We start from the raw sequence: 23,978 nt of genomic DNA on the forward strand, positions 1-23,978 counted from the left end.
ATAAACCGTGAGACTACGAACGAGAGAGAGAGAGTGCATCCAATAATATTTTAGTGGTTCGTGAAAGGATTTGGATCCCATCCGGTTCCAAATGGTGGAGATCCTCGCATCCTAACTATTTATCGTACATCATGCGATCAGAAATTATTTGAATTTTTTATTTAAAATTAAACACAGATAGTATCTGATGAAAACTGATCACACGATATACAATGACCAGTTAGAAACCTAAGATCCCCACCATTTAGATCCGGATGGAATCCTTATCCTTCGTCAAAAGCACCAAAAAACTAGAGAAAAAAAAATGTATTAATGTAATATTCAATTTCTCTCTATTCCTTCCTCACTGAAAATTATGAGTTCATCCACCTGAAGCCAGCAAATGGAAAAATATTTTCATGGAGGTGTATTCATTGGAAATTTTAGAAATTTTAATAAATTTATAGATTTTGATCGAGTTAATTGTTTTGTATAAATTTTATGTAAAATTTTGATTCAGTTCTCTCTAATTCCTCAATTTTTTAAAATTGATAAATTACAGTTTGCATCCTCAAGTTTGGTTGCAATTGCAATCTTATACAACATCTTTAAAATATTTCAATCTCATACATAAAATTATGTTTAGTTACAATATTATCATACATGTGTTAGTCAAATCTGTTAAAGTGGTGATGACGTTGCAAAGGTAGGCTCCACATGTTTGCTGACCTAGATGCCACATATGCGCGACGTTTTGGTCAATAGGCAATCTGATTTATCGTAAGCAAGGGTGTGAATTGAAAGGACCAAACTTTTGCATTGTAGTTTTTCTGTGTAATGATCGACGATTGCTTGTTTGTGTCCGGAAATTCGAGCACTGTGGTTGCCTTTAATTATTGCTCTATTGTTCCTGAAGTGAAATCAGGGTTCCCTTAGTGATTCGTTCCTTGTCATCAAGATTAGAATTATAAGAAATGCAGGCCATTTAGCATTACTTTAAGGGGGTAATTATAAGAAATGCAGGCCATTTAGCATTACTTTAAGGGGGTGTATTCAATTGAGAATTTGAGAGACTTTAGTAGATTTTTATAGAGTTTAATTGATTTGCGGAGATTCCACATAAAATTTTGATTCAATTCCCTCGAAATCTCATGGGAAGAGTTGAGATTTGTGGATGCTTAAAATATACTACGAAATCGCTTCAATTCCCTCTAATTCCTCAACTTTATCAAATTCTTTAAAATCAATTTCTAATTGAATACACCAAATCCTGATTGAATACCCCTAGATTCATTAAAAGAATTAAAATCCCTCAAAATCCCAATTGAATACACTCTCCTAAATCTATATAATTTATATGAAATTGTGTTTTGTTAGGACCAAATCCCAAATGTGGTGTCCAACCTGCAATCCCGATACAAGAAGGATCATTTTCAAGTTGTAGACGTAGGGTTGCTCTATCAGACCTTACGCCATTTCTTTTACCGTCAGAGCAAAGAATTTGGTGTAGCGTAGATATAGACATTCCTATTCAAAATGATATTTTATTTGTACATCTACTGGATTATTGGTGAATTTGGATAAAACGTAGGAGACAAGCAGATGATGCTTCTTCACCGCGGAGGCTTCCAATATTGGCCACGTCCACCCCCAACAGTCCAGATCCGGACGATCAAGTTCTACCCCGGTCCACATAACTTGATTGTCCGACCTAGATTGTTAGGGGTGGATCATGATGGGCCAATATTGAGAGCCTCCGCATGGAAGAAGCATCTTGTCTCTGATTGTTACTCCCACGTTTTCTTCAAATTCAACAATAATCCATTCATGCAAAAGCTGGAGTAGATGTACAGATAAAATATCATTTTGAATAGGAATGTCTATATCAACGCTATACCTAATTCCTTGCTCTGCAAGCGGTAAAGGAACTAGCACACCTTACCTCTACAACTTTAAAATCGTGAATTGTCAGTGGGAAGAAACATGCTCAAAAATCCAAAACTTGCTTCTGGTGGTGGTGCAACAGAGTTATAGGTTCGACTCTCAGTTTTCCTACTTTAATTAGATCAAAGTTCTTAGTTAAACTCTTATTTTCCCTGTTGTGAACCGGTTGTTAATCCAACCACTTTTAGGGACCTGGCTTAGGTCTAAGCCTAGGTGGTAATGGTATCCCTAAAACAATTAACGACATCAGAAACTACTATTATCTATTTAATCTTGCTTTTTGTGTAAAAAATGACACGTGTCATGTGAAGAAATGAAAAGGTTCAAATGTAAAGGTTGCTAGCCTTTTCCTTGTTAAAAACCCTCTAACTTCTTGAAGTTTTAGAGAAAACCCCTTACAGTTCTTGTTTTCCTTAGCCTTTAAAGGGCTAATTGTTAAAATTTAGAGCCTAAATTGAGGACTAATCAACACAAAAAATGTTGGCTTATAAGTAGATTATACAGAAATGATGGGATTAACTTGCACATAATATATATCATGGAATTTAGTAAGCTTGAGGAAGGTTATGTATTTTTCTATTTACTGGACAGGTTACGACATTATTATGTGTGTACATGAAGTTTGCTATGTGTCTTACATTTGGAATGAAATTTGGTGTAGCTGGTGAGATGCTCAATATTGCAGAAGCATTTATTGACAAGCGCTATCATCCTACTGTTATTTGCCGAGGTGAGTTGAAAGAAATTAAGATTACATTTTTCCTTGTGATTTTTCTTTCATGTACAGTTTCGGATTTGATTTTGGTTTACGCTTTATTCTTTTCCGAATGATTTTGCTTCAATGTTTTTAAACTTTCTGTTTTCTGGTTGTAGCCTACAACAAAGCTCTGGAGGATGGTATTGCTAATCTTGACAGCATAGCAATGGACATTGATGTGAAGCATCGTAGGTTGCTTTGGTTTCTTTCAACAATTCATCAAATTATGTACCTATTATTTTTGTATTGCTTCTCAAGCTCTCATTTAATCTAACTTTTGTGAGAATTTGATGGCATGCACAAGAATGGAACTCAGGGCACTATTCCTTGTGCTCAATCAGGTTCATGGGTTTCATGGTGCGGCCTCAGATTTTTCTGGTGTGGAACGGCAGAATTTTCAGTGGCAGTTCTTGCCGATGAAAACACTCGCTGCTATGATTGCAAACCTGTCAGTCACTAAATATCCTTTGTAATAATAATTTACCTTGAGTACCGAACTTGAAATGCTAAGCTAGCAGTTTTGGCATGCTAATTGTGTATGCTTTACATGGCAGGTGCAACAATGTTGGGGCTGTTCAAGAGTTGTATCAGCACAGAGTTCACTAGGCAGTTTGGGGATTTAATTGCTGTAAGTACTTGTATAAATAAGGGCTTTGCATTTAGCTATTTATTCTTGTTTATTGGTTTCCAGGTCTTATGATTCTTCATCTAGGTAAACGCACTTTTCCTCATCCGAAAGTTTTGTATTTGTTGTGTAAAACTTGTTCAAGAATCTGGAGAACTCCTCATGAAAATGGAAAGATTAACGCTTAGACTAAGAACCGTCTGTTGCTTCACTTTTGACTTATTGGAGATTTATGTTTAGCTGTGGCTTTACAGTTGTGTTTTGATTGTAAAACAGTGGCCGTATGAAGCTGATGGTATAGCTTCTGAGGCTATACCATGAATATTGGCTCAGAATTGCGGTGTTAATGTGGTTAGAACTACGACAGCGCTGCAAGTAAAGGTTTGAATCTTTACCGTATGGCTCTGTTCTGTTTGCTATTACTATCAGTTATCTATCTGTTCTGAATCCTGATGCATTTTATTTTAATCTTAATTACTATTTCTTTCCATAGCATGTGAATGGTGAAAATGCATGGATTGGCATAGACGGAACAGCCTCCTGGTTCCAAAGCTCCTTCAAAGCCTCAAGTTGAGACAGAAGGCGATGCTGATAATGAGCAAATGATTCCCGAGAATCGATTAGACGGGGGTTAGCGTGCTTGTCGATTTGAATTAAGCTTTGCTTTCAAGAAGAAAGATAAGGAGCATTCTGAGTTTTATGAGGATATTTTGTAGGTTTGTATCTTTTATGATATGGAATGATGTTCCTTTTGAGCATTGTGAATGACTCTTTTACGTTTTTTGATATTTACTGAAAAGGGTGAAAACAAATCATGACCAAGATCATCAAGTTTAATCTCTCCCTCATCGCACAATTGATCATCGGATGTTTAAAATTGGTGACGGGTGACAGTTAGATTTGATCCAACGGTTTAAAAATGTCGACACTTTGTGTTTACATGTACGTAAGAAAAATCTTCCGTCTTAAGCGACCTAAAATTACACCAGAAGCTTACAAATGAAAGAGCACAACACATAGCTAAGTCTATGTAATTATGTTGTTACTGATTAGATAATAATTAATGACAAAGATTTGGTCTTTGACTCTTCAACTTAAAATACTTTTACTGCATTTAGAGTTCAAATCCTCTCTTTACTTTTGTCCACTCGGATTATTAACCATATTTCCTAAAAATAAAAAAAGTAACAAAACAAGTGTCCACTCAAATTACAACACTTATAAAGAATCAAAATAACTCATATTTTCATATTTCAAAAGTAAACATGTTAAGCGTCAAACCACTGTGTGAAATGAAAAGAGCAAACAAGGACAACTTCCATCAATGTCATGCATGTAGAGAAGAAGTTATTCATTTTGTACAGAACACAATATCTCGTGTCATAATAATCTTTAACCGAAACATAGCTAGAGCGAGCTCTCATCTTAAACCAATCTGCCACGTAATGATACAAAATACAGCTTATATATAAATGGAAGCAGATCATCAGAACCGACTCATGTCTCATGCGGTTCAGTCTAAACCCGAGAGAGAGAGAGAGAGAGAGAGAGAGAGAGAGAGAGAGGACAGAGAGACAATGGCAAAGAGTTGGGACGATATAAAGTATGCGACTTCACAGGCGAGGCCTGATGAAGACGAAGTTGTGAGGACTACTGCGTACAAGCATGGAACTCCTCTTGAAGGAGGCAAGATTGCCAAGTCTGAGCCTGTTGATTTCTTCCAAGGCAATATAATTGTTAATTAGAGTTTTTTCTAAATTATTTCAAACTTCATGAGATGTAGTTGGAAAGAAAGTCAAGTCTTAATCAAGTTAAGATTTGGGGTTGTTAAACATATGTCAATAGACTTGCATATGTGCTAAAGTAATGTATGTTAGAAGTACACTTGTGGGATATCCTTAAATAAACCTTTGGATATCACTTCTATAAACCAATTAACAAAGGTTGTTTGTTGGGTTGTTCATTATAATCTTAAATAAGATTTGCCTTAGATAGAGCAAATGAACAAGAGATAGAACTCAAGGAACATGTTCTTTGAGGTACAAGATGATACTCAACAAGCTTAACAACCAAGTTCCTACATTACGAGCTCCAAGTAGATCTAAAGGATCAACAAATCGTTCAAGAAGAATGGTTTGAACTTTATGACTAAGTCATAGAGTTACACCTCCTTAATTCAAATGAATTCAAGAGAAGATCCTCGAGACTACATTGAGCCTATGTATGACATCGACTCAAATAAATGGTATGTTACCATTTAACTCGAATAAAGAAACCTACAAAGTTAATTGGTAGCTAAGAGATAGGTCGACTTGGAAGAAACCTTCTTTGACGTAGTCTTGGTTTCAATTCATTCGGAGATTGCTTGCCACAACTACATAATGATTCAAAGTATGGAGATAATGTAAGTTTTTCAAAACCATTATAAGGATAGTCCTAATTATTTATGTCTAAAACTTGGAATCACAATGTGTATAAGTTATAGAGATCCATCCACCATGAATCTAAGCAAAATAGTGGGAGCTATTAGCATCTCATGAGAAAAGGTCAAATTGTTTGATTTCTCATAAAGATGTAAATGAATCTTTTGTTTACTAATTTTACAAAAGATTAGTGGTAGTTAGTCATATCCCTAAATTTGTATATACATGAGATATATTAATTTTGGAAATGAAAATAGATTGCTTCAATAAAATTATTCTATAATGTTAGGATATATATATTGGGAGACATATTCTATATACTGGGGAATGGAATCTATTATGATGGATTTCAAAAGTTAATTGGATTATCTCAATCTCTATTAATAGATAGAGAGACTCGGAAGTTGCTCTCCTAAGACTCTCAAAGAGAAATAAACGCGTGAATGGAATCCTTTATGAATTCGCAAAAGGTGATTTTATGTATTTCATATTGTATGAAAAACACTAATAAGAGTTTTACTAAGAAAAAGTGCAAAAGATATTAGTGCAAGTCATCAGAATTATGACAAATGTCAAGTAAGTCCTTAAGTGTTTGGGAAATACTAAAGGATGGATTCCTTAAGAATGAGGAAATTCAAAGTACCGAATGGAAGCGTAAAACTAATTTAGATTATGAATCTAAAATCAAATCCATTACTGGATATCTCTTTATATTATGACTAAAGAGATAGTTGGATGGAAACACTAAGGGTAATGACTTTAGTGTATTCCATAACCATTGCTATATATAAATACACACACACATATATATATATATATATATATATATATATATATGAATCTCACATGTACCAAAAGGATTTCAATCACATATCTGAACTCTGTGACGCCTTTTTTTGGTTGGCCCCTGATGGTGGGACTGCCAGGGACAGGAAGAATTCATATATCGGGATCGATCGGAACATGGGGTTGCTCATCAAAGGCTAAACCATCTGTCTCTGCCACCGGCCAATGTGAAGAAAAAAGGGTCAAACCCTACTGTGATTACCTTTACAGGATGCTATTGGCAGCATCTCTATATCTAATTAATCATTCTCAAAGAGAACAACATGCTTAAAGAAATGCCATATACCCACTTGTTAGCTAGTGTGCAAAGTTACATTTGCATTATCCTATATGTGGTGGAAAAAAAAGTATGTGGGGACTATCATTTCCATCCACCTCAATGTGTCTTTGATCATCTCATCGTCATATCAAACAATGTATATGATAATTTTATATATTTTTTGGGGGAAAAAAACCCAAAATGAGTGTGGATGACGTCTTCCCCGTCAAAAGCGTATGAGAAATTATTATCATACTAAATTTCGATAAATAATATCCATATATATGAAATACGCATGAAAAATTATTTGTGTAATTAGAAAGTGTAGATTTATTCTTTCATTTTTCTCGACGAAAATTAAGAAATAAAGCAAATCATATTTTCCAATGGCATAGTAGCAGGACTGGTTTCTCTCAAAATAGTAGTCTCTTTCCCCAGATAAACTCCTCCTTCCAAACAAAAGAAGCAAAATAATTAATCAAAACCCATAACAATTTAGTTTCTTGATCTTCACCCCTCTCCAAAATTACAAGATTAAATCATATCCACTGCATGAAATAATTGAACAAGAACCACACACAGATGTCAACGGAGTAATTAATTGCCATGAGCCGATGGCCTTCAAATATATATTATCTAGTCGGGTGAGAACCCACCACAATAACAGAGATCGACCCTCTCATAGAACTTGTTTGTATATTATTTCTTCTTTCCCTATTTTTTCATATATATACAAAACAAGAAACACAAAACAAAGAAAAAGGCAGAAAATAAAGGAAATTAAAAGAGGCAGCAAAAAGAAAGAATGGGCACAAACCCTACTAAAATATATGAACCTTTAAGACAAATGATAAAACTGAGAAGAAGAAGAAGATCGAAAAAATGAAAATCCGCCAATATTACACATCACTTGGTGACTCACAAATGCTCTCTAAGTGCGGCCTCCAAACCCCAACACGTCCTCGCCGCCGATCCCGCTGCGACGAATGCTTTTCCAACAGTATTTCGCTCAAGTACCGATCATTTATCAGCAGGCTGGTCATGGCGACGCTGTTGTTTGTGATGTTGTTGTTTTCGGCGTCTTTAATCCGCTTCTTCTTTGCCGACGACGATCTTGTCCTCCCCGCCTTTTCAGACGTGTTCGAAGAAGCGGGCATAGGCATGAGGAAGTAAATCTTGCCGCGTTGGAGTTCCGCGTCTGGAGGAACGATCACGATCTTGGGGACGACCCCGTCGTGATCGGACGCCGACGAGGAGGGCTTCTTGAGGACGTGCTTAGGGTACGCCTTCATGATCTCGCTGGCTCGGATTGTGCCGCTGATTTCCTCGACTCTGCCGTTAGAGTGTACAACTCGAATCACGTCCAAAGCTCCACATGGTAGAATGCAAGAGATGCAGCACCTGATGGTGTTTTTCATGGCTAGCTGCTGCTTCTGCTTTCTAGCTAGCTATGATCTTTTGTCTCTCCCTCCAAAAGTCTCTCTCATAGAGAGAGAGAGAGAGGGAGGAGGAGAAAGAAGTAGTGAAGGAAAGAGAATAAGAAAGAGAGAATACAGAAGTCTCTTTAATTAAAAACCCTTTTCTATTTTTGCCTGGGTAGATAGCTCTAGCTATATGAGAGTAGGAATATCTGTCACCCTAAAAGATTGTATCAAATGAGGTATTATTATATAGTACTTGCTTTTTCTTTCGGATGATTTATTTAGACACACAAAATTAATATCCTTACTGTTACATTTTCTAATATAATTAAGCAAAGTCTACATATCTGTATTATAAATGTGTCAAATTTGCGTATCCAAATAATTTCATTTTTTTTGTTTCTTTTCTCATTTTCTTTAAACCTTTTGATCTGTGGGATGAGGTAGCTAGATGATGAGGGAATTTTCTGCCTATGACTTGCTTAGGATGAAATCCATGGCAGGAATAATTGCACCTCACTCTGTACTTTGCCCTTTTGGTATCCATCATTTAGGCCCCCCATCCCTCTCTTTCCTTCTCGTTCACCAAGTACAATAATTTGGGGTTGGGTTTAAAGGGTTGAGGGTCCTTATGGATGGCACATGTTCGAATTGGGATTGCCAGCAAAGGGGTGCCCTAGCTCAAGTGTTTCAGTCCAGGACTGACACGTGTGACAACAAGATTGAATACCTACTTTGCTATTTTCTAATTTAGTGTGTGGAGGCTATTTGTATGTATGTGTGGGGTTGATGAAGAGGGAGTGAAACCGATCGGCTTTGTTGGGAGTGAATTGGGAATGGAGGGGGTGGGAAATGGGGCATAGGGAAAATCTTCTTTTGAGAGAGGGGATTTGTGATCTTTCAAAGTTTCAATATCCCAAGCAACATCATGTGGGTTGTGGTTTTCATTGGAAAGTGAGGTGTGATACATCACTTCTTTTTAACTGCATCTCTTTGTGGTTTTAGGCTTGCAAAGTGGTTTGGCTCAAGTGTGAATGTATTTGCCTATTTTGTAAAAAGATTTTGCTTGCATCATCTTGACATTGTAGATCTACTATCACTGAATCTCACATCAATCAACAATTAACAATCGTTCGTGTTGTTCATATTATTGTACCAAATTGATCACAAACTTCTGGTTGATAAAAATGGTTTCTAATATAGTCTCAGATATGTTGATGTGGAAAGTATGATCGATACTTTTATATTAACTTTTTAGAGCAAACGCAAACAATTAAGTTTATGATTAGAAATCACTACAAATTGAGTTTAAGTTTTGATTCTAAATTAGGTAGATGTGATGAGAGAGATGCTCTCTCTCTTGTCTTAGTTAACCCGACTTCAGAGATGCCACCGAAGTAAATCGAAAAGTCCAAAGATAAGATCATGACACTATCAGAATTTCCAAGATTGATTTGATATGTACAATATTATCATGGATTGACCAATTGGAATTATAACGTCTCCTTGGAACCGACCTATAGATTTGACATGAGAAAATAATGTAAGCTATAGTTAAACTGTCGAAAATGCTTGATTAGTGCCAGTTAATTATGTCCCATCCACAACATGTCCCGCCCATTAAAGTGGGCAACATGTGAGCCTGTGGTGTGGTTTGGATAGGAGGGGCCATATGCAGGAGGTTTTAATTTTTGTATTTGGAAACTAAAGGCGACCTCAAGCCAACCTTTTTGCTTTGAGAGAGTTAACATGAGAACGTTTATTGTACGCAGTCTTAACTTAAAGTTTTATTTTGGGACACCATCTTCTATTTCAGAGTAATAACATGACGTTACATATTTCAATGTTTTACACAATATTACATGATCAATTTAAAACGTACACTTTAGCGTCTATGTTTCTTGAATATTTGTAAATTAGGGTTGAGAACCCAAAAATTGCATATCCACTGTATTAAGGGAGAAGCGAATATAATAAGCTCCATTTCTTTTGCACGTGAAGGTGTTCAAATAGTGGATTAGGTAAATTTCAAATCTGCAGCCCACAAAGTCTACCGGAAATTTGCAAAATGAAATTAATAAATAATCTTGTTCCCTGAAAATTTTGGAACAACAACAACAATAATCAAGATTTATCTCATTAGGTATGAGCGATTGTATGAATCCTAAAACGTTAATGCGCTCTGTCTTCCGCTAACTTCAAGTACTACGTATCTTTCTTAGAGCCTTTTTCAAAGTGTTCATAAATCTTTGTTTACCATTTTTACCAATATTTATAAATTGCAGTAAGGTTATATATGCGGATATATTACAAATGTAATGCTAGGAAGACTAAATGTGTAAACTAAAATTTTAAACTAAATGATGCGTCACAAATAAAAAATAAGAACGTTAATCAACACTTAAGTAATAATTCAATCATCAACTTTTATATCATTTTATTTACAAAATTTAATCTAGACATTTAATTTCTCTAGTATTACCTATATTATAATGGAGGCCAAACAAATCCAAACATTATTATTCAGTCGTTCGGGAAGAATCCAAATCCGGCCACCCGAAAATTCAACCCTATTCTAAAATTACGGGAACCTGTTTGATGCCCCACTGACAAAAATCAAGCTGTTGGAGAATTCATTCTTTGTGTCAAGGTCAAGCAACCTTCTATTTTGTTGGAGAGGGCTTTTGTAGCGGTTTGTGCACTTGGTAAATAACTATGAGAAAGAAACTCAATGGTTATTGGAGGTGGCTCGTAACAAGATTTTTTGAGAAATTTTATTTAAACTTATGTAATCTCTTTCTACATCTAATTTAAATTTTAAACGTTAATTGTCATTTTTACCCTATTGTATAATTACCATCAAATACAAGATGAATTAAAAATAAAACTAAAATTTATCAATAAACCACCCACTATAATTAAACCCTACATTACTCCTTGTTTATCCTACGTTCATTCAAGCTAAAATCCTAATAGCCCTTATAAAGAAAAACAAGTTTTTTTTATCGATGGATGATGATTTCGAGGTTTTGATTTCTCCAACTAAGGTATGACTCGATTTGTTGCCATGCTTGTTTGTCAAATTTTTGTCGTGCTTGTTTGTCAATTAGTTGCCATGCTGGTTTGGTTGGTCTTATGGCTCTTCTTATACTTGCATCTATAAGCATTTGGTTTTGCAGCTTCTCATCAGAATTTACATTAACTTCTTCAGCCATTTAAACGATATTTACTCGTTGGTTATAATCCAACAAACTGTAGAAACAAATTGATCAGAAAGTAAGGAAAAGATGAATTGCTTAATCCCATATAATTAGTTCCAAAACTAGGAGTCTTCAATTTTTTGAGAAAACAATTGATCAGACAAACAATGACAACTTACATTAAAAGTAGAGTTGTTCTTTTTCGAAAGAATAAAAATTTGCATGGAGGAAAGTTGGTTTGATAAGAGAAAGTGATGGGGGTTATTTATTGTGGCAGTGTTGATAGCAAACCAAGTAACTGGTTTGGTTGAGGGAGAGAGCAAATATATTGGTTTTGTAGTAGAAAAAAACAGCAGCCCTAGGAAATGCTAGAGAAGGAAGAGAGGGAGCGGCAAAGGACGCGTAATGTTTTTTATTTTCTAGTCTCTTTGAAAACAAACTATTAAATTAGAGATTTTATTTTATAAATGGGTATAAAGATAACTTTACATTTTGAATTAGGTTTAAGAGGCTAGTTTAGGTAATAAATTTGGGTTGAGATATTAATTCTTTAATAAAAAATAATATGGGTGTAGAGAGTAAGTGTTACATCCCACATCGCCCAGGAGAGTGAATCATATAAGCCTTATATGTATATTCTCATTTCTATCTAGCACGAGGTCTTTTGAGAGCTCACTGACTTCGGGTTCCGTAAGAACTTCGAAGTTAATCGAGAAAGGGCCACAGCATTCCCAAGATAGGTGACTCACTGGAAAGTTTTGCTTGTGTGAGTTCCCAAAAGCAAAACCGTGAGGGCGTGGTCGGGACCCAAAGTGGATAATATCGTGTTACGATGGAGTCAAGCTCGGGATGTGGTGGGGGCCCGGGCCGGGATGTGAGAATTTGGTATCAGAGCTAATCCCTAGCCGGATGTGTGCCGACAAGGACGTTGGGCCCTTAAGGGGGTGGATTGTTACATCCCATATTGCTCAGGGGAGTGGATCATGTAAGCCTTATATGTATATTCTCATCTCTACCTAGCACAATGTCTTTTGGGAGCTCATTGACTTTGGGTTCCGTAGGAACTCCGAAGTCTACGGAACCCCGAAGTTAAGCGAGAAAGGGGGTAAGAGCATTCTCAGGATGGGTGACCCACTGGGAAGTTCTATTCGTGTGAGTTCCCAGAAACAAAACCGTGAGGGTGTGGTTGGGGCCCAAAGTGAACAATATCATGCTACAGGGAGGTGGATTGTTACATCCCATATCGTCCATGGGAGTGGATCATATAAGTCTTATATGTATATTCTCATCTCTACCTAGCATGAGGCCTTTTGGGAGCTCATTGGCTTTGGGTTTCGTAGGAACTCTGAAGTCTACCGAACCTCGAAGTTAAGTGAGAAAGGGGTAAGAGCATTCTCAGAATGGGTGACCCACTGGGAAGTTCTATTCGTGTGAGTTCCCAGAAACAAAACCGTGAGGGTGTGGTCGGGGCCAAAAGTGAACAATATCGTGCTACGGTGGAGTCAAACTCGAGATGTGGTGGGGGCCCGGGTGGGGATGTGATAATAAGTTGGGTGTAGAAAGAGGTTACATGGGTTCAAATAATTTTTTTTAACTTTTTTTATCGGCAATTGCATGATCATGAAAGGTTGGTGCGATGAATTCATCTTGATGTTTTTGTTAAGGATACAAATGTAATTACATCAGAAAGAGGAAATACTTAGAGATTAAGTAATCTTTATTTGCTAGCTGTAATAGTTGTGTATAAATACCCACAGTGTAACTGTTATCAAGTGAGTTAATGTGAAATATTTACCTAATATGGTATCACTCGCCTCCAGTCTCACGACCCCTTTTTCGATCCTTTTTCCCGCTTCTCTCTGCGTCGCTTCCTCTTCTTCTTCGATCGATTCTTCTTCGATCGGTTCTTGATCTTGATCGTGCTTCTTCCTTGCGATTCTTGCTCCTCATCGCGATCTCTTCTTCAACCTTAGCTATGGCGACTACTGCCTCTCCATCTTCCGAATCGGCCTCTCCTGTTCATCCGATTCCAGATGCACTTCTCAACCCTAACTCTGCAATTTCTTCCATCACGATCCAAAACATTGGATCTATGGTTCCAATCAGGCTCACAACTACCAACTATCTCACCTGGAGTGCTTTGTTTGCTCCGATCTTCCGCCGTTATAATCTTACCGGTCTCATTGACGGATCTCTGGTAGCGCCGCCCAAATATCTTCTTGATTCTTCTGGCAATCGCACTGCAACTCTCAATCCGAACTATGTTACCTGGTTTGAGAATGATCAGAACATCCTCATTTGGATTAATTCCACTCTCTCTGAGTCTTTAATTCCTTACACAGTTGGCGTGACCTCTGCTCGAGAACTCTGGGCGAAACTGGAATCGCGCCTCGCCACTGCCTCTCAGTCGCACATTCACGAGCTTCGTTCTCGTCTTCGCAGTCTTGTCAAAGGTGATTTGACTGCTGCTCAATATCTTCAACAAATTGAAGAAATTGCGGATGCCCTTGCCAGTGCTGGTGCTCCCGTGGAAGATTCAGAACTCATCTCAATCACACTTCATGGCTTACCTCCCGAATTTGACTCATTTGTGGACGCTATTCAGTTCCGTATTGGCTCTACTACTATTGATGAGTTGCATGGCCTACTTCTTAGTAAGGAAATTCAGCTCAATAATCGGAAGAAACCTGTTTCCACTGCTCCGTTTCAGGCGTATCATTCCTCTGCTGGTCTTCTTCCTTTGCCTACAAATTCTCCTCCTCAAGGTTTTGTGGCTTCGCATACCTCTCAAGGGTTTACAAATCAAGGCCGTCCAAATCGGGGTAATTTTCACTCTCGTGGCAACTCCAGATACAACACTGGCCGGAATAACTACTCTCGGAATCCCACTCAACGATTCTCTCGTGGTTCTCGTCCACATTACTCTTCTCCTCGCAAGTTATTCTGTCAGATCTGTCGCCAACCAGACCATGAAGCTTGTGACTGTCCCCATCGCATGGATCCTCACTACACTGGCAAAACTTCTCATTCTGCCATGATTGCTAATACTTCCCCTCCTAATCCTACCTGGATCGTCGATTCTGGTGCTAGCTCGTACATGACGAATTCGACTGCTCATCTTCAGAATTCAGAACCATATACTGGTCCAAAACAAGTGTATATTGGAGATGGCAAAGGTTTGCCCATTCTCCACTCTGGTGCATCATCTTTACATACTTCTACTCATTCTTTTTTGTTAAAGAATGTTTTACATGTCCCTGCCTTAAAGCATAATCTTCTCTCTGCGAATCAATTTCTACTTGACAACTCCTGTTCTATGCATCTTTATCCCTCTCACTTCACTGTGAAAGATCTTTCTTCGGGGAGGATGCTTTTTAAAGGTCCAGTTCAACATGGCTTCTATCCACTCTCTGCAGCATCATTACCTGCTCCTTCTTCTCATGCTTTAGTTGCTTCTGTCAAAGCTCCGAGACACCTCTGGCATCAAAGATTGGGCCACCCTTCTGTGAAGATTGTAAATAAGTTGGCCTCTCAATCCTGTATTGCTGTTGTTGATAGTTTAAATAAGTTGGCTTTTTGCTCAGATTGTGCACTAGGGAAATGTTCCAGACTTCCTTTTTCACGAACTACTTGTACCTCCAGCAAGCCTCTAGAACTCATTCACACGGATGTTTGGGGACCCTCACCATCTGTTTCTCATCAAGGTTTTCGCTACTATGTCATTTTTCTAGATGACTACACTCGTTATTGCTGGTTCTATCCTTTGAAGTGTAAATCTGATGTACTTACTGTGTTTAAGCAATGGAAATTACTTGTTGAAAACTATCTGTGTTCCAAGGTTATTGCCTTACGCTCAGATTCTGGTGGAGAGTTTGTCAGTACTGCCTTTTCTCAGTTCTTATCTAGCTCTGGCATTCAACATCAACTTACCTGTCCTCACACTCCTGAGCAGAATGGGTGTGCTGAGCGTAAGCACAGGCACATCGTTGAGACTGCTCGCACTCTCTTGGCAGCATCTAAAGTGCCCCACACTTACTGGGTTGAGGTCTTTGCTACATCTGTCTATCTAATCAACAGGCTTCCTACTATCTCCCGACCTTCTCCCTGGCAGTCTCTCTTCAAGAAAACCCCAGATTATACATTTCTCAAGGTCTTTGGCTGTCGTTGCTTTCCTTGGTTGAAGCCCTACACATCCTCCAAACTCGACCCAAAAAGCAAACCTTGTGTCTTCTTGGGGTATAGCCTCAATCATAAAGGCTATCTCTGCCTTCATCCTTCCTCTCACAGAATCTATATTTCCCGCCATGTTATCTTTGATGAATCCCTTTTTCCATTTCATTCCTTGCCTTCCTCTTCCTCACCTCCTGTTCTTTCTTCTTCCTCCTCCCCTTCTTCTATTCCCTCTTCTCTTACCTTTTCCTATCACCCCCCACCTCCTGCTCTTTCCTCACCTTCATCTTCCTCTGCTCCTGTGAACACTGCCCCTCTCTCCCCTTCCATATTTCTATCCTCCCACCCTGCCCCCTTATCTCCCCTTGCCGATCCCTCTTCTTCTCATTCCTCCCCGTCTCCAGCACCCACCAACCTTCACCCTATGCAAACACGATCCAAATCCGGCATCTTTAAACCTAAAGCTCTCACTGCCACTAATCATCCTATTCCTCCCCATCTTGCTGTTGACTATATCCCTACCACCTACTCCCAAGCCTCCAAATACTCCCATTGGCGAAAGGCCATGCAGGAAGAATTTACTGCCCTTACCAACACAGGTACCTGGTCCCTTGTCCCATCTTCTTCTTCTCCCAATCTTGTGGGTTGTAAATGGGTTTTTCGGATCAAACGAAAACCCGATGGCTCTATTGATCGGTATAAAGCCCGTTTAGTGGCTAAAGGATTTCACCAGCAAGAAGGCTTGGATTACACTGAAACCTTCAGCCCTGTAGCTAAGCCTGTCACCATTCGTCTTCTTCTCACTCTTGCTGCTCAATATGACTGGTTCCTCAATCAGCTCGATGTAAGCAATGCTTTTCTCCATGGCACTCTCACTGAATCTGTGTTCATGCAGCAGCCACCTGGCTTTGAAGATCCATCTAAACCACATCATGTTTGTCATCTTCACCGATCTCTTTATGGTCTCAAACAGGCCCCTCGCGCCTGGTATGCTAAACTTCATACGGCTTTATCTTCTCTTGGGTTCCAAGGCTCTCAGAGTGATCATTCGTTGTTTATCAAGCACTCTCCCACTTTGGTGTTCATCCTTGTCTATGTGGATGATATTTTAGTGACTGGCCCTTCCTCTGCAGCCTGTCAACAGGTTATATCACATCTTAGTGCTCTCTTTCCCATCAAGGACCTTGGTGCTCTTCACTACTTCCTTGGCATCGAAGTTAAACGGTCCTCTTCAGGTATCTTTCTCAATCAGACTAAGTATATCTTAGATCTTCTGACCAAGGCGCACATGGAGGGTGCCAAGCCCTGCACCACCCCTCTCAGCACCACTAAGCTTGATCACTCTTCTCCTCTCCTTGACAATGCTTCTGAATATCGGTCTCTCGTTGGTGCTCTCCAGTACCTCACCTGGACTCGACCTGATCTCAGTTTTGCTGTTAATTTGGTTTGCCAGTTCATGCACACTCCACGGATCTCCCATATGCAAGCTGTGAAGCGCATTCTGCGTTATCTCAAAGGTTCTCTCGACCTGGGCTTATGGTTCTCTAAGTGTTCCCAGGCTCCATCTCTCCATGCCTTCTCCGATGCAGATTGGGCAGGCTGCTCCTTAGACAGACGCTCCACAGGCGGTTATTGCATCTACTTTGGCAATTCTCTCGTCAGTTGGAGTGCAAAGAAGCAACCTACTGTTGCTCGCTCCTCCACTGAAGCAGAGTATCGCTCTCTTGCTAACACTGCTGCCGAACTCACTTGGCTCTGCAAACTCCTTGCTGATCTTACTTATCCTCTCCCTCACTGTCCCCAGTTATGGTGTGATAATCTCTCAGCTCTCTCCTTAGCAAAAAATCCCATTTTTCATGCTCGTACCAAACATGTCGAGCTTGATTACCATTACATTCGGGAACAGGTTCTGGCCAATCACGTCTCTGTGCATTTTGTGGCTTCCCAGGATCAGATTGCTGATATTTGCACCAAGGCTCTGTCCAAGCCCCGTTTCCTGTTTCTCCGTTCCAAACTTCAACTGAGATTTTCCCCGTTTCGTTTGAGGGGGGATGTTAAGGATACAAATGTAATTACATCAGAAAGAGGAAATACTTAGAGATTAAGTAATCTTTATTTGCTAGCTGTAATAGTTGTGTATAAATACCCACAGTGTAACTGTTATCAAGTGAGTTAATGTGAAATATTTACCTAATAGTTTTACGGTAATTCTCCAACTTTTAAGGTTTAGTAATTGGGTGTTATTTTCTTATTGGTTGAATTTTGGATCCTCTGTGATTGGGAAATTGTATTGTTCTTTTTATGAGTTTGTAATTGTGGAGTTTTGATGTTTCGTTTGACTTGTGTGGCTTCTTGATTCGCTCTAAGGACCACGATGGACATGTTTATCTTATGTAAATTATCGTACCACTCTTAATGAATTCTTTTTTTTTATCTCAAAACTTAATTGTACCCATTTATTTGCTCGCTCTCACTATTTAAGCTAATTTCCGAAACTTGGTTAAACTTTCTCTCTACATAGTTGCTCATAAAATTCTAGTTAATGCATGTACAAAACATGTGTTACAACATTCATATGCATTTACAGTTAACAACCGTTCATACACTCAAGATCAATATGATAGGTTAGGGTAAGGCTTAAGCACATCCATGGCGAGCTTCCATCATTAGGCCGACCAAAATTAACTTCGTGGGCTTAGGCTTGAAAGATTTAGGGCCTGGGCCAATTTACATGCCCTGATCATCTCCAATAAATATACAAGAAACGAGGAGCTAATTTAATGGTGGCAAGTCCTCATGCTTTTGGTTCATGAGATTGGAAGACACAAATTGGGCCCAGTGGGCTAAGTGGGCCAAGAGACCACAATAGAAGTGGGCCAGAGCATTTGCGTAATTTAAAAAAAAAAACTTAATAAAAATAATTTGAATTTTAACAATAACGACAAAATAAAAAGTAAAGTAAACACTATCAAAATTAACTTTTTAATGTAAAAATGTGATTTTTCATTAAAATAAATAGTACTAGAAACTTTTCGTTAAATCGTCGATATTTTATTTTTGACCAACTTTCCATCTTCCAAGAAGATGACAAGATAAAAAAGATGATTAAAAATAAAATTGACCGCCAAATAATCCGAAGCGCTCGTCAGCCTCTGAAACCCCCCAAAATCCAAAGCCAACGGCGGAGACAGCATCTCACTGGATTGGACTAAACAATGCCAGTTTTCAAAGCTCCGTTCAACGGTTACTCCGTCAAGTTCAGCCCCTTCTACGAGTCCCGACTCGCCGTCGCCACCTCCCAAAACTTCGGCATCCTCGGCAACGGCCGCCTCCACGTCATCGACATCTCCCCCGCCCCTGTGGGCCCCGGCGCACCCCGCCAACCAATCACCGAGCTCGTCTCCTACGACACCGCCGACGGCGTATACGACGTCGCATGGTCCGAGTCCCACGACTCCCTACTAGTCGCCGCCATCGCCGATGGCTCCGTTAAGATCTACGACACCGCTCTGCCCCCGGCCTCCAACCCCCTCCGCTCCCTCCACGAGCACACCCGCGAGGTCAGCTCCGCTGATTACAACCCCACCCGTCGTGACTCCTTTCTCACCTCCTCATGGGACGACACCGTCAAGCTATGGACCGTTGACCGCCCCGCATCTGTTCGAACTTTCAAGGAACACGCCTACTGCGTCTACTCCGCCGTCTGGAACCCCCGCCATGCCGATGTATTCGCCTCCGCCTCGGGCGACTGCACTCTGCGCGTTTGGGACGTGCGCGAGCCCGGGTCCACCATGATCATCCCCGCGCACGAGCTCGAGATCCTGGCGTGCGATTGGAACAAGTACGACGACTGCTGCATCGCCACCGCCTCCGTCGACAAGTCGATTAAAGTCTGGGACGTGAGGAGCATGACGGTTCCGATCTCGGTGCTCAACGGCCACGGCTACGCGGTGAGGAAGGTGAAATTCTCGCCGCACAGGCAAAGCTTGATCATGTCATGCTCGTACGACATGTCGGTTTGCTTGTGGGATTACATGGTGGAGGATGCACTGGTGGCACGGTACGACCACCACACGGAGTTCGCGGTGGGTGTGGATATGAGCGTGTTGGTGGAGGGGCTGCTGGCCAGTACTGGTTGGGATGAGCTTGTGTATGTTTGGCAGCACGGGACCGATCCCAGAGCGCCGTAACAGGGTAGTTTTCGATTTCTGATTTTCGATTTTGGCTTTGATAGTTTTCGAAATTGTGAATTTTGTGGTTGCTGCAATTCTGTTACTGAATCATCACTTGAACTTGTATAGAAGATTTAATAAACAAGAAGCTTTATGTTTGCTTGATACATTGCAGACCCATCCATCCTTAGCTGCATTGCATTCTTGATTGCGGTTATTGCTATTCTCGGATAATCGCCTGTTGTGCTTTAGTGTTCGTGATATAATTATGTGGTTTTGTTGTGCAAGATGCAATTGATAGACATTGCCATTGGTATTCACGGCGGATTGCAGGTTAGATTTAACTTTGCTGTCCGATTATACCAATTCCTTATTTTTCCATCTGCCTCTCGATGATAATCGGCCTCCGTGCTTTTTAATGATTTGATGTTTCCGATTTGGTATGAATGTACATGGTTGACACTATCTGCTTAGAGTTTGTTTGTTGCTTGAAGTTGAAGATGTTCATTACTCACTAGAAATGTTGAGGCATGTGAAGGATTCGTAAGCCTTTAAGGGCCTCCTCGGTGGAAACAAACTAGCTAACTGTGTTCGTGCGTGTGCGATAGACGCAGGGTAAAAGTTTTAGACTTGCAGTTATGTATTGAATAGGGTTTCAATTCTGCTTTTTTCCCCTTTAACTCGAACTCGTTTGTTGTTTAGAATTGGAATGGATTGGATAACTCATAAAGTTCGAGTAATTGAAGGTAGAGGTGAAAGATTTTCATTCAAAAGGATTTAGAAGGGGATTAGAAATGAAGGAAATTTATCCCTTGTTATCGTTACAGTTTTGGGGATTGGAATGGATAAAAGTTGGGCACAATTTTTTCGTTTCTTTCTTCAGTCCTAGACACAAAACGGGACAACATGTGGGTATGCTTGTTGTCTAAAAAGTGGGGCTCTTCATGGATTTTCTGCTGCCTCGTGTTTTTGACACAATGTTTTATAATGTTAAGCATAGAAATTGACGTTAAATTATGAGGTAGCAGAGAGTTTATAAAGAATCTCACTTTTGAGAGAGTCGATTAACTTCCTTTGCGCCGCGCCCCTGTTATTGCGTCTTTTTGCTTGAACCTGCATTTTGTTTGAGTAGGCTGTTTTCCTATCTGGTCCAAGACTGTTTGATTTGGGCTCAGAAGTTGGGCTATTGTTTGTTAACATGCCTGCTTGTTCGTTCAGGCCCAGATCGGGTCAAACTGGATTGCAAAAAAAATTTGTCATCAAGAGCATTTGATTTTCCCCAAATGAAAATTAATAGAAAAAAAATTAAGAATAAATAATAATGAAAGAGGAATGCGAAGGAGACTTTCAAAAGCGAGATTCTTTATGGATTCTTTGTTACTTTATATTTTTGCGTAATCTCTATTAATTAATAAAACTCATTGTCAACTAAAATCATATGAAATTACCAGTTTAACCTTCTAATTAAAATAGAACATTAATAAGAAATATGGGGCAAAATGTAATTTTACACAACCAAATTTTGTTTTTTTTATTTTTTATTTTCAAAGTCTCACCTACATGTAATCCTAACATATTTCTAAATAAAAAAATTAAAAAAAAAACTTCTTGCTCCCACATTCTCTATCACTATCTTCCTCTCTTCTATTTCCAAAAAAAAAAAAAAAAAACTGTGAGGTGGGAAATAGTCTATCCACTTTAAGAGAATCTCCTTTGTATTTCTCATAATGAAAATTGTTACACATCTCGTGAAGCTAGTGACGAAATTAGGGTTTCACCATAAAACTAATTGGCAATATGGGGAATAACCCAATACCATATAAGCACATAGCAAACCTTGTCCCTCACCGATGTGCGACAACTCTCAACATGTCCCCGCACGTGTGGTCGATTTTCAAGCTAACACGTGGGCAACAACTGGGTGACACGTGAGCACGTGTGGCCCTTGGGCTTTCACATGTGGGACAACCCGTTCTGATAACATGATAAAATTAGGGTTTCACCATAAAACCAATTGACAGTATGAGTAATAGTTCAAGACCATATAAGTACATAGCAAACTTTGTCACTCACAAATATGCGATAACTCTCAACAGCTAAAGGCAGTACATAACAAACTTTGTCACTCACCAATATGCGACAACTCTCAACCGCTAGAACGATGCCTATAAACAAAATCCAGGGAGCTCTTTGCACTAAAATTTTAGGTCAGCCCACGTCACCACGTGTTATGTTCGCGATCTGATCAGCCTCATTTGCTTCTCATTATCCAGCACATGGGTACTTTCAAGCATCGATAGCATCAATAGTATAGGGGAAATATGCAGATAGCTGTAATGTTCTGATATGGTCCACGTGGGCACAAATGTCATTTTTGCTGACATGTCAAGATATGGTCCACATCCACATGTACACAAAACGTTAAAAGAAGATATTTTGGAGCAAACCATTCACATAAGGACACTCCAACAATACAAGCAAGAGACCATCCACTGAAAGAGCACATGACCAAATCACTGCCCTCCAACGGCAACCATTCCCAAGGCCTAATCAAGATGCATACCTTTTTTGGTATATTTTTAATCCATTCCTTTTTTGGTATTTTAAAGTACAACCCTAGCGAAAAATTCCACCACCCCTGTATATAAAGGGTAACCCTAAACAACAGTCCCCAAACTCCCAGCACTTGATAAAAACGAGATAAATAACCAAGAAATGTCGTACTACCCAACGTCCCAAAATACAAGCCCTCTAAGCGAAAGTCATGGTATGATCGACACCTACCATATCCACGATCTTTTGCCGAACCAATGCGGCTCGGTACTCGTCCAAACCGTCGACGCACCGCTAACCCTAGTATGGTCCTTCATCCGCCAGTTCGACAATCCGCAGGCTTACAAGCTGTTCGTTAAGAGTTGCAGCATGCGGGCGGGGAACGGAGGCATAGGGAGCATTCGGGAAGTCGTGATTACGTCTGGGTTGCCGGCTAAAACCAGCACGGAGAGGCTGGACGAGCTCGACGACAACATGCACGTCATGCATTATAGCGTTATCGGTGGGGATCACAGGCTTGCAAATTACAGTTCTACCACTACGGTGCATAAAGTGGAAGAAGAAAATGGAAAGAAGAATAAGACGGTTGTGATTCAGTCGTACGTGGTGGATATTCCCGCCGGAAGTAGCAAGGAGGATACTTGTTTGTTTGCTAATACGATTATAGGCTGTAATCTCAAGTCATTAGCCAAAGTTTCAGAAAAGATGGCTGCTACGTGCTGATCATTAACTAGTTAATTAGCTTAATTAGTTGTGTTTTTCTTTATTTTTCTTTATGTTGTAATAAACTAATCAATAATTAATGTCCGACTTTCCAGCTCCTATGTGCTAAGTATTCCATCTTTTTTAATACTAAATCTAACTTAGATTTAGAGAAGAATAAGAGTTTGAATTCGAAGGGAAGCAGGTTAAAACGAAAAGCACTGTCTACCAAAGCTCGTTTAGAAGTGATTTTAAAATAATTTAAAAGCGCTTTTAGTAAAAATATTTTTTAAGCCAATCCTTAATAGAAATTCAAGTGAATTCTTGAAAAACACTTTAATTGTTTCCTGCAATAAGCATATATCTAGTGCTTTGGAACCCAAAATCAAATGTAAAAAAACTTTCACAACTTGAAACCGTAACTTTTTGGTCACAAAAGAATAACCTTTTCATGTGCCAAAAAATCATAAAAACAGATATTGCACTCCTCTCCTCTCTAAGTGTATTTTTTATTTTATATATATAGACACACACATATATACTTGAAGCGAATGATGACTTTTTTTTAATATTTAAACTCGAGACACAGTTAATTAAAGAGAACCTGAACGTTTCACCATTTGTTCGCCACTTGACGTTGGATGAAAATGAAATAATAACATAAAAATGGATATAACTAAAACTAATGCGTTGGATATACTTGACTCCAGCTAGCTAGATAATGGTTGATTAAAATTACGAGGCAAATCCGTACACGGCGTTACACAAAGCCATACACGGCGTTACGCAAAGCCAACCTAACAGTTGCTTGCAAGTTAGTTAAAGACTAGCAGATGTCATGACACTGACAGTAGAGAGCTTCGATTGCTCAATTGAACCGCTACTACTCTGCTATTCGTCGCTTTTTAAAAGCTATTTTCATGTACC

The 23,978-nt window shown here is 39.3% G+C and overlaps 4 protein-coding genes across 4 annotated transcripts; 3 read left to right on the forward strand and 1 right to left on the reverse strand.

Moving 5' to 3' along the window:
* Positions 1–4,882: 4,882 nt before the first annotated feature.
* On the forward strand, positions 4,883–5,050 carry LOC148696571 (SEED MATURATION PROTEIN 1-like). Its single transcript, XM_088693241.1, has one exon. It carries the CDS (start codon positions 4,883–4,885, stop codon positions 5,048–5,050), a length of 168 nt encoding a protein of 55 aa, XP_088549367.1.
* Positions 5,051–7,510: 2,460 nt separating this feature from the next.
* Positions 7,511–8,482, reverse strand: LOC137726656 (uncharacterized). Its single transcript, XM_068465595.2, has one exon. It carries the CDS (start codon positions 8,249–8,251, stop codon positions 7,733–7,735), a length of 519 nt encoding a protein of 172 aa, XP_068321696.2. The 5' UTR covers positions 8,252–8,482; the 3' UTR covers positions 7,511–7,732.
* Positions 8,483–18,730: 10,248 nt separating this feature from the next.
* Positions 18,731–20,658, forward strand: LOC137726238 (peroxisomal targeting signal type 2 receptor). Its single transcript, XM_068465129.2, has 2 exons — positions 18,731–19,818; positions 19,972–20,658. The coding sequence occupies exon 1, from the start codon at positions 18,840–18,842 to the stop codon at positions 19,812–19,814; it is 975 nt and encodes a 324-aa protein (XP_068321230.1). The 5' UTR covers positions 18,731–18,839; the 3' UTR covers positions 19,815–19,818; positions 19,972–20,658.
* A 1,744-nt stretch (positions 20,659–22,402) lies between these two features.
* LOC137722287 (abscisic acid receptor PYL12-like) lies at positions 22,403–23,166 on the forward strand. Its single transcript, XM_068461257.2, has one exon. The coding sequence runs from the start codon at positions 22,512–22,514 to the stop codon at positions 23,070–23,072; it is 561 nt and encodes a 186-aa protein (XP_068317358.2). The 5' UTR covers positions 22,403–22,511; the 3' UTR covers positions 23,073–23,166.
* The last annotated feature ends 812 nt before the right edge of the window (positions 23,167–23,978 follow it).

The sequence above is a fragment of the Pyrus communis genome, chromosome 5, assembly GCF_041283825.1.
Source record: "Pyrus communis isolate YQ-2024b chromosome 5, ASM4128382v1, whole genome shotgun sequence".
Classification (NCBI taxonomy): Eukaryota; Viridiplantae; Streptophyta; class Magnoliopsida; order Rosales; family Rosaceae; genus Pyrus; species Pyrus communis.

Excerpts from the sequence above, each read along its gene's own strand:
- LOC137722287 (XM_068461257.2), top strand. The coding sequence starts at position 22,512 with ATGTCGTACTACCCAACGTCCCAAAATACAAGCCCTCTAAGCGAAAGT.
- LOC137726238 (XM_068465129.2), top strand. The coding sequence starts at position 18,840 with ATGCCAGTTTTCAAAGCTCCGTTCAACGGTTACTCCGTCAAGTTCAGC.
- LOC137726656 (XM_068465595.2), bottom strand. The coding sequence starts at position 8,251 with ATGAAAAACACCATCAGGTGCTGCATCTCTTGCATTCTACCATGTGGA.
- LOC148696571 (XM_088693241.1), top strand. The coding sequence starts at position 4,883 with ATGGCAAAGAGTTGGGACGATATAAAGTATGCGACTTCACAGGCGAGG.